The sequence below is a fragment of the Cololabis saira genome, chromosome 5, assembly GCF_033807715.1.
Source record: "Cololabis saira isolate AMF1-May2022 chromosome 5, fColSai1.1, whole genome shotgun sequence".
NCBI lineage: Eukaryota > Metazoa > Chordata > Actinopteri > Beloniformes > Belonidae > Cololabis > Cololabis saira.
Window position 1 is genome coordinate 45386368 of NC_084591.1, and position 16560 is coordinate 45402927.

Consider the following 16560-nt stretch of genomic DNA (forward strand, 5'->3'; position numbering starts at 1 on the left):
GAAATTCACTCTGTGCAGCAGCAGTACACTTCACAAACACATGCAGGGGAGGGGTAAAAAAAAAAGTAAAAAATATATAATTACAAAATATAAACAGTATATACATTGGAATGAAAAATAAAAAAGTAGTGCAGTACAGGAAAAGAAAGAAAAATGTGTCTACCTCACACAGGATGTGTGTGAGGTAGACGGATATTGCACAGATATTGCTCATATGATTATTGCACATCTTGTTATTGCACATGTTGTGTTACTACTGTGATCAGCTTGTCTGTAGAGTCGGATGGCAGCGGGGGAGGAAGGACCTGCGATGACATTGACATGCATGTGCTTTATATTTTTGTGTGTGTTTGTATATCAGCTGATGGAGTCTGGCCATGGATCTGGGGGCTGACCCTGATGAAAGTGCGAAAGATGTATTGTCCCAGGAATCCTCAGAACTGTTACACATCCTTTCAGAACAGTCACCGTCAGTCATAATGTCGCTTGGCCGAATGGTGCCCAGAGAACTTCTGAAGGAAAACCAGCAGGCCCCCACAAGCCCCGCGGCTGCATCCGTCACAGACATTGAAATCATGTTGAAGTACTTCCAAACAAGCGCAGATGCGGGGGCATGCTGCAGGTTTCTTCAGAGTGTTTGTATGGTGTGTGAAAATATTCCCATGCGTCTGGAGTCGAGGCTCATGTCAGTGGCTGGGCATGCATGCAGTGAGTATAAAAGTAACCTTCCTTTGACTTTAGGCCTTATAGTATTGTCTGTTGTTTTCTAAAATAAAGCAAAAAAATTCACAATGCTCAACGATTTGCTTCAGTGTTCTCAGAGTTTATATTCACTCCAGACTTTTAACATGGTGAAGAGCCATTTTGTTCAGTAATTACAACTGATACGTTGTACACACGTGCAAGTCACTTTATCTACCCTGGGGATTAATGAAGCCGTCATGACCCAACTGTACACATATCTGAAGGCTTAGCAGACAAGTAAAACACCACACTGCACATGCACATAGGCTATGTAAGGGATAATGCCCGACGAGGTGTACAATATCAGAAATATATGGACGACGTGTGGGGGGGGGGACCTTCCGACGTGAAGCAGAGGATGGTTTGCCTCCGCAAAGTCAATTATCCCGCTTATAGCAAGGTCACTTACCAAAAAACATAAATATTAAATCAGTTATTCATGCTTTAATGTGTTTTCAGTTGAAATCATTTGTTTTATAACAAGCCACAGCTGAGCGGTTGAGCGGACTATTTAATCTCTCGTCTGCAGCCGTTGTAACCTGGTATGTTACAAAGTTTTTTTAACAAGCCATAACTCAGTTTCCTTGGTAACGGGAGATATTCTAGTCCGCTCAGCTCCGCTCGGCTATTTTCTTTTTCTCTCTTCTTCTGCATCCCAGTCATCAAAATTGTTAAATTCACCAAATGAATTAAAAGAAATGACAAAATCACTCATGGCGCCGTCCTGCAGTAGCCGGCTCTTCTTCTCTGAATCTCCGTTGCCGTGGTTACCACCTGGCAGTTGATCCAGCGCAATGATAATAAAGTTATCAGGCAATTTGACTGAACTTGTTTTCTAGGCCAGCCAATCAGAACCGTGTATTCACCCAGACCGTGGTATAAATATATATATATACAATGTTTTGAGTGTCTTGGAAAGGGAGTCAAAGGGTGCTTTCATCAGCTTTCAGGTCTTTCAGTGAATGCACGTTTGGCAAATGTCAATGAGCTTCCCTGCACTGATAACAGCATGACTTTCTGTATGTTTAGCAGATGTCTTACTGAATCCAGCCTCAGAAGACACAGTTGGGAGCGACACAGGTAGTTCAGGATTGTTTGTTACCGTTTGTCCCTCTGTAGGGTTGTATACAGAGACAGTGATCTCTGGTAGTGTTCCTGAGCCCATGTAGTGACTGATTTCCAGTAAAGAATCTTGACTGTTTTAAATGCAGTGTAGCCTGAGGCCCTGAAGATCACAAGCACCCATGTTTTCACCTTTGGCCATGTCCCGTGTGCACAGAGATTTGCCCGAGTCTCTGAATCTTTTAATATTATTCACTGTAGATCAGGGGTCTTCAACCCTGGTCCTCGAGGGCCGGTGTCCTGCATGTTTTAGATGTTTCCCTGCCTTAACACACCTGATTCTAATTAATCATCGTCATCAGCTTGTCATCAAAGTCTGGATAGTTCTGTTGATGACACAGTCACTTGTATCATGGTGCAATGAAGCAGGGAAACATCTAAAACCTGCAGGGACACCGGCCCTCGAGGACCAGGGTTGGTGACCCCTGCTGTAGATGATTCAATATCTTCAACGTTGAGGAACATTTTCCTAAAATTGTGCCACGATTGTTTTTGACACAGTTTGTCACAGATTGGTAAACCTCTGCTCATCATTACATCTGAGAGACTCTGCCTTTCTGAAATGTTTCTTTTTAAACCCTGCCATGTTACTAACCTGTTGCCAGTTAACCTAATTAACTGTTAAATGCTCCTCCAGTTGTTTTTGAATTGAGCCACTTTCTCGCCATTGTTCCAACTTTTTGAGATGTGTTGCAAAGTGAGCTAATATTTTCCATGAAGCAGCAAAATATCTCAGTTTCAACATGTGATATATTGAATTGGGAAAAGAAAATATGAGTTTATGAGATAGGCAAATCATTGCAATCTGTTTTTATTTGCATTCTACACAGCACTCTAACTTTTTTTTGGAACCAGGGTCATATATTATGTGCAAAGTATAGCATGCAAGTACATCCATGTACCATCTTTATCTTTGCACAGACATTTATATTTTTACACCTATAAAGAGTAGGTAAGGGTTGGGTTTGCATAGTTTGCAGATATTTTGTATGTTCTTTCTTTGATTTTTTTTAAAATAGTTTTTGTGTTTTGATTATGTGTTATATGTAGCACAAGCAAGGCTGCTACAATATAAAAGCTTTGATCCAAGATGAAATACAATTAAAGCCAAATTAGTTACTTGTTTCAAATTAACAACAAAACAGAGATCTGGAAATTAAAATGAATTCATAGACTAATTTCGAAGTTCCTGAATGTCACTTTTTAAATATTTTATGGCCTTATCTTCTCTCGTTTTGTTAATTCATTAAAAATCCAACCCCTGTATTGCTGATGTTTTAGGCCTTATTGCAAAATAGTCTTCACCATCTTCATAAAGACCTGTCATGTCCTTCTATTTACCACGGTTCAGAAACAGACTGTTCAAACTGCTCTACTACATGTGCAGAGATGAGAAAGATTAAGATTAAATGAGATTAAATTGATGAATACAGTAGTTATGTCTATTTAAATTTGGTGTTATTCTTTATGAAGCCTCTTTGGTAAAGGGCATTTTAGAAGATAAACGTTGAACAAAGGGAAATGAACGAATCATTTGCTCTTGACTTATCTGTATATATATTGATAAAAGTGTCTGACAGTTTCTGTATTTTCACATTACCATTGTACAGAGCCCCTAAAGGGACACGGGTTGTTTTTTAATATATAATGAGTTTTACGCGCGCGCGTAAAACCTTTAAGTGAAGTTGTTTACTTGCAAGCAAAGTGGTAACTACCTTACAATGAAGTCCCAGGTTAAAATATAGCTCAGCTAAATCCTGTAATGTCATTTCCATTCATAAACAGAGCAGGAACTGGAGGGTCTCCTGTTCCAGCAATACTCTCATGTACTTGTTTTTACGCGCTCACGTAGAACAACTTTTAGGCGCTCACTTATAAGTTTTGCGAGAGCGCGTGAAACTTTTTAGTGAGTGCATAAACGTTTTACGTGCTCACTTAAACAACTTTACGTGCTAACTTAAAGGTTTTACGCGCGCCTAAAGGTTTCACGCGCGCGCGTAAAACTCATTATACTGTATATATTAAAAAAAAATCCGTGTCCCTTTAGGGGCTCCGTACCATTGTGGGTTTGCTGATTTATTTATGTTTTCATGTCAGTGATATTATTATTATTGTTGTTGTTGTTGTTGTTGTCATTAATAATGATAATACATTTTATTTTAAAGCTAATTTTATACTGTATGTTCTTCTTTAAAGGTTGTTCTGACATTTGCACTCCAAACACAGCGGACATGAAGCCATTAACACCACCGTCAGAGGAGCAACTTGTAAAACGCCCGCGGATTGGTAGAGCATGCACACAACAGTTCAGTCACGTAGCTACAGTCATGTGTGTAACCAGCCTACATTGATCAACATTTAATTATAAATATTCAAGATGAAAACACAAACTTCATCTTACTACTAAGTCACAGCCACCGATAATTTCACTTTTTTACTGATGGTGTTGAAAGTTAATAATATCAGACATTTCATCTATGCCTAAATTACTGGGTGTTAGATTTCTTACCCTGGTAAAGGTCTCAGGTTTATTTGTGTGTGAATTTAAACCAGCTGCCTTGAATAGTTAAGAGTCAAATGACATGGTATTCACTGCTGTGTGTTTTGGATTCTGTATCTCATCTAATTTAGTTCAGACCTTTGCTGACAGTAACATACAAATTATATTTTTCGAAAAGAGAACATCAATACTTTTTTGGGCAGGACCACATTAAAAATAAGTTGTTTTTACAGCTTACAAATGAGTGTTTTTATGACTTCTATTCACAGATCACTGGGAGCAGTATATCACCGAAGTGACGAGTTCCCTGCAAAGGAGGTGGAAACGAGTGACAGCAGGGCTGGTGAAGGAGGTGCAGCTGGAGAAAGTGTGGGTCAGCATTAGAAATCCCAGCAGAAGCAGGGACAGACCCGATCAGACCCCGGGGTCAGCAAGCAGAGCAAGCAGGACGCAAGGTCAGAAGAGCTACCTGTTCCTGCTATTGTGCAGAGCTGGGTAGAGGAGCCAAAAATTGTAGTCAAGTAAAAGTACTGTTACTTCAGAATAATATGACTCAAGTAGAAGTAAAAAGTAGTCAACCAAATAATTACTTGAGTGAAAGTAAAAAAGTACTTGGTGAAAAAACTACTCAAGTACTGAGTAACTGTTGAGTAACGTCTGATTTATTTTTTTAACACAACCATTCAAACAGACAAAAGTACAAAATAATCATCTTCAGGCAAATTAAATCAATAAATCAATAAAAAATTAATAAAAATTAATTAATTAAATTAAAATAATCTTAAAGTAAATTCAAGTACTTTAATAAATAATAAAATAAAAAAAAATAACAGAATAAAAAAATAAATTAAGCACAAGTAGCACAACATTTCAAGCCTTTGTACTTTTCTTTTTTAACCAGGCAGAACTAGAACAAGCCCATGAACTCATAGAAACTGTGTGTGTGTTTGAGTCTGTGTAAATGTGACAAAACATGCAAAAACAAACATTTTTCCCAAAGAATCACCCAGTGATGTCATGAGATTGACGCGTACGTGGATAAAAGGGATAAAAGAAAAGTAACAGCTCAACGTAGCCTAATGTAGCGGAGTAAGAGGAACAGTTTCTTCTTCACAAATCTACTCAAGTAAAAGTATAAAGTATAGTGATTCAAAACTACTCCTAAAAGTACAACATTTCCCAAAACTTACTCAAGTAAATGTAACGGAGTAAATGTAACTCATTACTACCCACCTCTGCTATTGTGCCACGGGAAACTTGTTTCGAAAACAGATAATGAAAATATAGATTCCAGTAAAAGAAATAATAATTATGAATATGATGCAGAAATGTGGAAGGCTGTTATTAAAAGTGCATGAATTTTCAGATGTGTAATTTAGTTATACGGAAGTAAAACATTTCTCCTAATGAACATTTCAAGCCTGTTGTTCACAATCAGAACTACTTTTTGTCCAAACCCAGATCCTGATGTGGATTACGGCTGTTTTGAGTCCAGATCGACTTTGGAGACCTTCCTGCAGGGATGTACAGGAAAAGTGACCGTTCTTGTGGGCCAGGCTGGATCAGGAAAAACTCTGCTCATGTCCTGTTTAGGACAACAGTGGGCAAAGGGGCTAGTACGTTCCCATCTTCTTCATTGTTATGTTAAATGTAAATGTAATGTACTTTATATATATAGCCCTTTACAGCCACCTCTAAGTGAGCCAAAGTGCTTTACAGAATTAAACATACAGAAATACAACATACAATCATAAGGCAGAGTCAAAAAATAAATAGAATAAAAGAAAAAGAGTAAAAAGTGTCACCACACTACTGGGTATTAAATAAATAGGTTTCAAGCCTTGATCTAAAAAGGCCCAGGTCAGAGATAGTGCATAAGTTGCAGGGGAGCTTGTTCCAGAGCCAGAGGTGAAAAGGCTCGGTCCCCCCAGCGTTTGACCATTGACCTGGGAACCTCCAACACCAGTTGGTTTGAGGATCTCAACGCCCTGCCAGGCTCACGCACCGTTAAAAGCTATGATAAATAGGGTGGGGCAAGGCGGTTTAGGGCTTTAAAAACAAACATTAAAAGTTTAAAATCCATTCTAAAACGGACAGGAAGCCAATGGAGTGAATAGAGGACCGGAGTCATGTGCTCACGTCTTTTAGTGTTAGTTAAAAGACGGGCAGCTGCTTTCTGCACTAGTTGAAGGCTAATAGATGACTTGGAGATGCCAACATACAGTGCATTACAATAGTCTAATCTGGAGCTAATTAGAGCGTGAACAGCTTACTCCAGGTCGTGACGATTTAAAGAAGATTTCACTTTGGCTAGGAGGTGTAACTGATAAAAACTCCTAACGACATTATCATGTCTGTCAAATTTGAAAAAACTATCAAAAATCGATTTCTGACATAAGGACTGAAAGAAGAGGACAAGGCGCCAAAGCTAGTCGTCACAGTTTCCCCACACACAATGCACTCTGTCTTGTCCTGGTTTAAGTGCAGGAAGTTCTGGGCCGACCACTGCTTGATGTCAGCGATACATGCAAGCAGGGAACTTTGTGCATCATTATCTCTGGGCTTGAAAGATTGCAGACTTTTTTGGAGTAAGATTGAAAAAACTAGATTGTGACACAGTGTTATAAGTATCAAAGGAAAGTACCTAATAGTTTCTAAACATTACAACATGTGCCAGATGATGTACCACTGTGGTTTGGACGCTTGTCCGATGCAAGATGTTGTTTTTTAATCTTCCCATGATGAAGACAAAGATCTCAGTTCCAAATCACTTCCAATCTTTGTAGACTGTCTTCATTCATTAAAAAAAAAAAAAGTAATTTGTCAAATTAAAATGTATATGAATTTCTTTTCAGTGAATGGAGGGTAAACAAGAGAAGAGTGGAAGTGACGGGGATTACTGTAGTTATTGGTGTTTAAGTAAAGAGTCTTTTTTTTATTTATTTATTTTTTTCTCCCTTGTCTGCACACATATTAATGATTGATACCATGACAGTAGAAACCAAAAGTATATATATGTGCATTATTACTATATTTAATATATATACATAATATATATACATATATATACGCATACGTATGCGTACACATACATAAAGATACACATACCCAGTGATTTTTTATTTTTTTATTTATTTATTATTTTTGGGGGGGGGGGGTGACGACATCCACTGCCAATCCAGGAAGCAGGAACACACGGAAACACACGTCAAGCACTGGAAATCTGCAACAAAAAACCACAAACAAAGCACAAAACCGGCACGGAGCCAACCAAAACAATAACAGCGATCGACCTAAATCTTGAGATCTGATCGCAGTCTGAGCTAAGCTATCGCTACCGCTACCCAGTGTGTATGTCTATGTGTGTGTGTGTGTATGTATATGATCATGTGTGTGTGTGTGTGTGTGTGTGTGTGTGTGTGTGTGTGTGTGTGTGTGTGTGTGTGTGTGTGTGTATATGCATGTGACTAAGTGACTGTGTGTGTGTGTGTGTGTGTGTGTGTGTGTGTGTGTGTGTGTGTGTGTGTGTGTGTGTGTGTGTGTAATAAACCAAACAAAGTTCCACCTGAAGTGTATCTATAGTGGGGGAGGGGGGGGAGCAACCCCGCCACCCGCGAGACCAGAGGCCGACACGGAAGAGCCCGGAACCCAGGCCACCGGCAACCCCACAGAGGGGAGAAGTAGGAGGGAGGCAACCCACCGCCTGCGAGGACCCCCCCCCCCTGGCGGCGGCCGAGGGGGCCCGCGGGCGGGGCCCCCACGGCGCGGGAAGAAGCAGCCAGGGATCCCGCAGCGGCGGACCGCGACCCAGGCAATCCCCGGCCACCCGGTCCGGGCCGGACACGCGGCCAGGAGGCCCTCACCCTTCAGGCCAACGACCCCCACCCGGCAGGGGGCCAGCCTGCCCGGAGAGACAGAGCCGCCCCGGCCGCCGACGCGGGCAGGCGCACCCGCCCCCCACGAAAGTGGCCCTCCAAGACCAGAGGGGTGCCCCGCCGCAGAGGCAGCGGGGGGGAAGTAAAGAGTCTTTAAAGTTTTTAATTTGCTTCTGAACCAGGTTTCTTACCAAGTTCTGTACTGTGGCCCCTGAACACATAGGAGAGAGTCTTAACTATTTTCTTTCCACATATTTGGAACCCCCCCCTTTTTTTTTTTTTTCAATTTTTGTAATCACTTGATTTTGCTTTTTATTCCCACCTTCATCCCGCTATTGTCATCCAGGGCCCTATCCCTTCATCCTACCTATTTGTTCTGCTGGAGTTTCGGCAGCTCAACCTGCTGTCCTGCCCTCTCTCCCTGTCCCAGCTGCTGTTCCAGCACTACCTCCCCCCAAACGGGGGCAACCATGCAAAGGTATGCCAGTTGTCAAATAGTCAAATAGTAATGGTTTACAAAACACTTCTACTCTTATGAGACTGGAACTTTAATCAGAAGATCACAAATGGGTACCACCTTCTTACACTGAAATGCATTTAAATTATTGTAACCTACAAATAATCACCAGAACATATCTTAAAATACATTGCAATTAACTGTTATCTTTTCTTGCTTTGTATATCTTTTCTGTTTGAGCAGCAGGCAATTTTAGACTACCTCCTTTCTAATCCAGAGCAAAGCTGTTGGGTACTGGATGGCTACGACGAGTTTCACAGGAAAATCAGTGGGCAAGCTGCGGGGAGCGAACCGCTGGATGTGAGAACACCTGTTCCAGTTGCTGACCTCATCTCAGGGTTGTTGAATGGTCAACTTCTGCCAGGAAGCACTGTACTGGTCACCTGCCGCGTACGTGATGCCGTAGACTTAGACGGCTTGTCGGACAAAGTCGGGCAGCTGCTGGAATGGGACCACAATGAAATGAAGGAATATGTGGACAACTTCTTTGGCGTGAAAGGTAAAATTATGATTTATTCTATATTCACACTGTTGAATCTTTCAACCTACTCAGTTATAAAATCAGTCAGTTGACATTTAACACAGAAAACCATGAGGGCAGGTCAGTATATTTCAGTATATTTCAGTTTACATATTCCATATCGTATTGTTAAGTATTCTAGATCAGGGGTCTTCAACCAGGCGTCCGCGACCCCTAGGGGGCCGCGGAGGTACTGCAGGAGGTCTTCCAACTTAAAAATAAATAAAGGCAATTTTAACCAAAATAATTTGAGTTAAAAAAAAAAGATATATATATATATATATATATATATATATATATATATATATATATATATATATATATATATATATATATATATATATATATATATGATTGAGAAACTCCTTTAACAGGCGATAATAATCTACTTTTGACAATAACTATTTAGTCTACAACTCTACATAAATGATTCCCCTGACGTGAGTCATGTGACTAATGTTAACTTTAGAGCGGAAATACGAGCTAGCTAGCTGTTTGTTGAAAACTTGTTGCGAATTTGACTTGGCTATTTCCTATTTAACGCTAGTTAGACCTGATGGATAAATTAGTGACAATAACGAAGTCTAAAGCTGGAGATTGTAGCGTTACAGCTCGGCCTAACGTTACTCCTTTCATGTCGGATGAGGCCAAAGTTTCATCAACCATAAACACATGTAGCTAATAACCCAGTCAGGAATTGATTAATGAGGTGATATAAGCAGAATAAAACACATTCAGAAGTTATTTTAAGCCAGGCTTAAAACTTGACACATTAAAAAAAAGGGAAAAAATAAGAATTACAAGCGAGGGTCCCTGCTCTGTTTTCTCTCATCCAAGGGTCCCTGGGCTAAAAAAGGTTGAAGACCCTTGTTCTAGATTATTGCTTTAGAAACAGTGTTGGAAAAGGATTTGACCTGTGCAAATTTACCTGAGTCTATGTTTCTATGAAAATCTGAGCAGACGGAATTGTTGGAGCAAAAGCTGCTGATCTCCTCCTCTCCAGTCGACACCTCCTCGCCATGTCCTCTGTTCCCGGCCTCTGCAGCATCTGCTGCATCTGTCTGGAGCATTTACTGCTGCGAGGCCAAGAGGCAGGATGCACACGGGTGCTGGACAAAAGAGGAGACAAGACAAAGAAAAGCACCCAAGAAACAAAAGAAAAAGAAGGAGAAGAGGAAGAGGACAGCAGAGGAAAGAGTCGTGCACAAAAAGTCGAACAGAGTGGAATGAGAGAAGTCAGCCAAGACACGACAACTACTGATACTAGTGACAGAGCCAAATTATCTCCCACATTTGGCCAAGTTCCCACAACGCTTAGCCAGGTTTATCTAACAGTTGTTGCCGCATTTCTCAGCCGTTATCCTAATCAAGGAGGCCAATATTGCAGGCCAGCGTCTCCTCCGAGGTAAAGACTAGATACAGTACTTGAACAATACAGAGGGCATCTCATAATACAGTTTATGAGATGACTTGATAGTGATACACGTTTGCATACTAATACATCTTTGGTTTGTCTGTTTGTGCAGTACTGTGGGTGCACTGAGCATTCTGAGTCATTACCAATCTGAGTTGCGTGAGTTGAGTCGCATGGCATGGAGAGGCTTAGAGGAGAGCAAGATCCTCTTTGAGGAAGAAGACATTCCACGGCATGTTTTAGAGTTATCCATCAAGACAGGTCTCTTCTCACAGGTCAGACATGGCTGCATGTAGGATTTTCTCTACAAATCCATGCATGAGCAGGGAATCCTATAAAACTGGGGGGCAACATTATGATTTTATATTGTGCATTTGATATTATTTTGCAAGAATTATATTCTTCTTATGAGTCCTGCTCATTTATATTATGATAATAAACAGCAGTAGTGTGTTTGAGTAAATAGATGTAATAATAGGTGTAATTAGCCAGCAGATAAGAGCAGATGTTACACCCTGATAGAGATATAGCAGGGTATGTTAAACCATCTGGTTTCCGATGATAAGTACATGTCTGGAAGTGAGGGAGATGGATTTGAAAAGTTGACAACTTTTATACTTATTGGAGTTGCAATAATTGCACAAATATATTAAATGGCTTAATGTAATCCACCATCTCTTTTGAGATTCTGACTCAAAATATGAATTTAAAACTGTTACGAATATTTTCATACTCGTAAACATCCTCATAAAAAAAAACATCTTATTTCCAATTTTTATTTTATTTTATTTGTCTACAGTTTAAAGTTATAAATAAACACCAGACCTCGCATTTTATTTATCTCACCTTTATTGTCTCTTATCAATAAACCAAATAGTCACTCAGAACCAGGAGCCGAGCTTTTTGGAGAACTGTGTTCTGCTTGGGACGTAAATGATACCGAGCTCCAGCCTTGTGCTCTTGTGCAGGTGGAGCTCAGACGTCACGATGGGGCCCTTGTCAACGCCTACTGCTTCGTCCATCTCACTGTGCAGGAGTTCCTGGCTGCATTTAGAACCATGACAAGCACTGACGTTAGTGATGAACAGCTTAAGAGGAGGTAAGGAACCAGCGACCTGAACCAATTGCAGACTTACAGTATCGTTAAAAGCCTGCCCACATTTTATCCCTGAATTTTCATTTTATCTCGGCAATTGGATACCAATTATTTGTCTGGAATTGGTTGTTATAGGATTCGAACCACCTCTACTTTTATATTAGTTTGATTGTGTTATTTTATCACAGTACCAAATACGTTATGGCTTTACTGTACTTGTAAACTAAATTGATAAGCTAATAAACACAATGTTCGTCATGTCCTAAATAGCCACCAGAATATCTTTCCATGTGCAGCCTTAGTTGGATGAAACTTGAGGTGACCCCAGCCACCCCCGACACCCCAGACACCCCAGACACCCCCCCACCCGTGGTGTACACTCTGTACTTGGTCCCAAAATACCAAACATATAGCCCTGGTCAGTTTGTCAGGGAAATGCCAGTTTGATACGGAATGTGAACAGCCGCCAAAATAGACCAATTTTACACCTCATAATCCAATAGGTACTCAGAAGTCTCATATTAATAATGAATCAGAGTAGAATAGAGCATGAAGTGGTTTGACCTTATAAAGTCATCACTGTACATCTGCGGTAATCTAGCTGCAGACGCAACGTGAGCTGTGTAAACTGAGCACACAAACCTGTTTGAGCTCGTTCTGGAAACGGAGGTCAGAATTACACTGATGTACGCACAAAGCAGAGCAGCCAGTCACACTAGCGCTGGCTTCTGAGAAGCGTTGAACGGGTGACATTTAGACTGAGACATGGCATAGCAGGAGGTGACCACTTTTGCTCATTCCGAGATTGCCTTTATTCAGATCTGATACATAATTATTCAAGTCAAGTCCTGACTTTCATTCTACCTCATAATATTTTATTAATGTTGCAGCTAACATTCCATTTTTTCTTTTTTTTTAATAAAACATTGTTTAAAAGTGTTTGCTGGGACAGCAGTCATAGTTGCACTGCCTCCTAAAATCCATATTGCACCCTTTCCGAGCTCAAGTCTCACCTCATGATAAAAATAGGTATATGTCTAAATTATAATGAATCATTTACTTGTTACAAAACTATTCTTCTGCAGCAGCAGCAGTAAATAACTGTGCACATGTAAATGCCCCCCCAAAATTGTATCAAGCTTAAACTAGATAAGAGAAATAAATTAAAATAAAATTTACAGAAGGGAAAATAATTGTTGTCGTAGTCATTATTTAATGATGATACAGCTCAAGCTAAACCTGCACAGAAATAAAGTTTCTATATACAGTATCCATCATTAATCAACAACTTTTCTGATGACTCGTCCATATATCGTTTCAATACTGAGACTGATACCTGATGCTAATATTGGAAACTGTAATTCTTCGTCCGGACTGCAGGGGTCAACCATACGGTCAGTGGCAATTAAAACTGGCTGCTCCCTGATGGGCTTTGTGCAACTTCCAACAGCCATGTGAAATAATTGTTTTGAAATTTGAAAAAGCTCCTTTTTTATATCCTCTGTTTATTCCGAACTTGCATTCAATTATACTAAGTTGTTATGTTTAATTTATACTTTTTTGCAAGCTTACATTTCATCTGAATATTCCTGTTATGTTAAATGATAACATTAATCACATGATGCTACTATCTGAAGCAGGAAAGTACGTAGATTATATGACTATTGTTTTTGTCTGACAGAAGAGACTAGAAATTCCCCTCTCTCCTCAGCAATGGAAGAAAGGTGTGTCTCTTAATTATAGCAAATAAAAACCATTGACTGTGCTTCTTCCTCTTCCTTATTGTTCTTTCAGATTTAGTCTGAAAACTCGCTGGACAACTAAATCAGACCAGAAGTCGGTGTTTACCGACTCCCTGTATCTATACGTCTGTGGCCTGGCCTCTCCACAGTGCACCTCAGCCCTTGTTCAAGTAGCCAGAATTTCTGGTTTGAAAGGAGTCCAAAGTTGGGTTCAGAAACGCCAAGCCCTTGTTCTGAATCTACTTGAAGGACTATGCCACAGCACCAGTCTGACTGGGCCAAAGGTAGAATGCAGAACAACCTGGCAAACTATGGTTTTTGGTTTCTATGTTCCTGACATGCCCTTCTCACGTTTTCACAGCTGTTGCAACTTTGCCACTGCATCCAGGAAAGCCAGGATCACAAACTGGCAAAGCTGTTTGTCAGTGTGAGACCCACCCTGGAACTGCGCAACATCTGGCTTCTACCAAATGACATAGATGCTCTGGCCTTTGTAATTAACTCGAGAGGTAATAACAGCATTGGTTTGGACTTTGGCGCATGCTCAATGGAGTTGGAGTGCTTAGATGCCCTGCCCAGATGTCAGTACATTCATCACCTCAGGTAGGTGGACAAAAAACTACTTGCACATTGACAGTAATATTTGTGCAGTTGCATATTTTGGAATACGATGGAGTATTAGGGCCAAACTAAGACAGAAAAGAAATTGGAAATTACGAGAATAAAGTCATAATATTATGAGAATAAAGTCAAAAATTACGAAAATAAAGTCATAATGTTGCGAGAATAAAGTCTCAATATTACGAGAATAAAGTTGTAATATTATGAGAATAAAGTTGTAATATTATGAGAATAAATTCATAATATTACGAGAATAAAGTCGTAATTAATGAGAACTCTAACAGGAAGAGCTTCTTCTCCCTGTGTTAAAATGAGGAATATTAAGCATCTTGTGAAGTTATATTTTGGTATTGGTTTCACAAATAAGGAAATACTACAAATATCTTTTGGCACATCAGCATCAAATTATTATCAGTATAAGGACTTTAAACGATTGCGTAAAACGACTGCGTCTATTTCGAAGAAGGAACCACACGGACTTGGAAGAAATTGCGTCTTTTGTGGAAGAGGAAAATCTTTATGATCAACAAAACCTCTTTGAATGGCAGCAGATGGAACCACCGCTAGCCTTGCAGTCACCACTACTATACTATACTATACTATACTATACTATACTATACTATACTATACTATACTATACTATACGGGCGGGGGTCTTCTTGCGGGGCGGTGTCCGGCGCCGCGCGGAAGGCAGACCGGTGGGGGGGATCGGGTACGGCGGATGGCGGCGGCGACTCTGGACGCGCGCCGGGCCATTCTCGCGGATCTCCCCAGCTGCGGCGCCTGTCGGGGACCCGTTCGCGCGGGCCCCCGGCGGGTCCCCTTTAGGGCTGCAACCTTTCAGACATAAAAATAAGAAACACCTGATTTCAGCAGCGCAGGTGCCAAAAAAGGGAACATCCCCAAAACTTATAAACTGCATAGAAATGTATTTATTTTATATGAAAAAACTAAATGCTTTGATTTAAAGTTTAAAGTGCTTTAATAGCATTGAACTTGCACGACTGTACAGACAGACAACCATAGCCTCTGCTCCTATGTTACAGCTGGAGCCTGCTATAGCTGCAGGTGAAGGTCGGAAAATTAGAATATGGTGTAAATTTAAAAGGTGAAACTAATATATTACATAGTCTCAATACATACAAAGCAACACATGTTAAACCTCTATTTGTTATCATTTTGATGGTTGAATTGTTTATTGATTTCATAAAATATTCAATTTTTTTTAGATTTGTTTTTTATTTGCGGACCAGGGGAATCCCACTGTTTAATTAAAACAAAGCATCTCGAAGGCCCACGGGGGGTGTTGATGTGATTTAGAAAAACCTTCCTCTCAACAATAACATCATCATCTCTTTGTCTCCACTAACACCATCATTGATGAAACAGTCCATGATGTTTTCATCACCTTGGCCAAAGCCTTGCCAAGTGCAGTGACATCAGAGCAGCTGGTCAACTGGATGAAGAAGTGCAGTTTACCAGGTTGACTCAGATCTAGGAGAACAGGCCAAAGGCTTTAATGAGAGGACTGCACCAATTGATGTGGACGATAAATTAAAAGCAAACTAACAATAATAAAACTGCTCAAAAACACCTTCCTCCTATAAAATGCTATTGGTCTCGAGTATTTAAATAGTGTTGGTTAAAGTCTTATTACACCTTAAATGCTGTATTAGAAAACAGAAGGGCTAATACAGCATTTAACTTTTTTACTTGAAGCACGGCAGAAAAGGGGCCATTCTTAAAGTGTGGTGCAGCACAGAGATGGAACTGGGGGAATATGAACTGGCATGAAAATTGTTCAGTCAAAAATATTTTTTTTGCTTTAATCCCTGCTTGAACTTGAACAACGCTGTAACCAGGGGAGGGAGACTTTTAGGGCGGTCAAAGTAGAACAAGGGAACGGTGTTAAGTGTTAAGTTGTCAAGAATGTAAAAACCTCTGTTCAGCCATTAGACATTTAAAAGGAAGGTAGCTACAGAGTGATAGTGAGTTTGCCTCCGGGAAAGAGCTGCTGCTTTGCCTTTGACATTCCTCACATGACTGGCTCAAATGACACATTCAACAGGTGCCGAGTAAATTTCCCTGACTGACCAACTGGCAGATTTAAAAGGTCTTCTTGGCATAAGGAGATGTCTGCAGAGTCCCTTGAGGCAAAAGCCCGTCTCACGACATTGCCTTGTGTCAATAACATGAATTTGGATTTGACTTTTTAAACACAGTTAGCCAAAGAGACTCGAAAACTGGCTATGACATGAACTGACCAGCAATTACATCAAAACAAACTGACTGTGAAAACAAACGTAGCTGATTCTGCACCTTATGCATGTGTCAGCAGGCCAATGTGGAGCAATGGGTTCCCACTGAACTTTCATTTTGGATCTTACAGAGATTAGTGTCCTGTGTATC

General features: G+C 40.3%; 1 protein-coding gene across 2 annotated transcripts in view; it reads left to right on the forward strand.

Annotated features, from left to right (window-relative positions):
• Window positions 1-16560, forward strand: part of nlrc5 (NLR family, CARD domain containing 5) — a 49384-nt gene that overhangs the window by 805 nt on the left and 32019 nt on the right. The window contains exons 2-13 of one of the 2 annotated variants that reach the window (XM_061722268.1): window positions 362-708; window positions 1777-1824; window positions 4063-4152; window positions 4636-4821; window positions 5828-5982; window positions 8588-8719; window positions 8942-9257; window positions 10239-10683; window positions 10805-10967; window positions 11661-11791; window positions 13583-13814; window positions 13892-14133. In XM_061722268.1, coding sequence (XP_061578252.1) covers window positions 378-708; window positions 1777-1824; window positions 4063-4152; window positions 4636-4821; window positions 5828-5982; window positions 8588-8719; window positions 8942-9257; window positions 10239-10683; window positions 10805-10967; window positions 11661-11791; window positions 13583-13814; window positions 13892-14133 — 2471 coding nt within the window. In that variant the 5' untranslated portion in view covers window positions 362-377. The remainder of the gene's footprint in view (window positions 1-361; window positions 709-1776; window positions 1825-4062; window positions 4153-4635; window positions 4822-5827; window positions 5983-8587; window positions 8720-8941; window positions 9258-10238; window positions 10684-10804; window positions 10968-11660; window positions 11792-13582; window positions 13815-13891; window positions 14134-16560) is intronic. The other variant, XM_061722269.1, reaches the window with a different exon arrangement.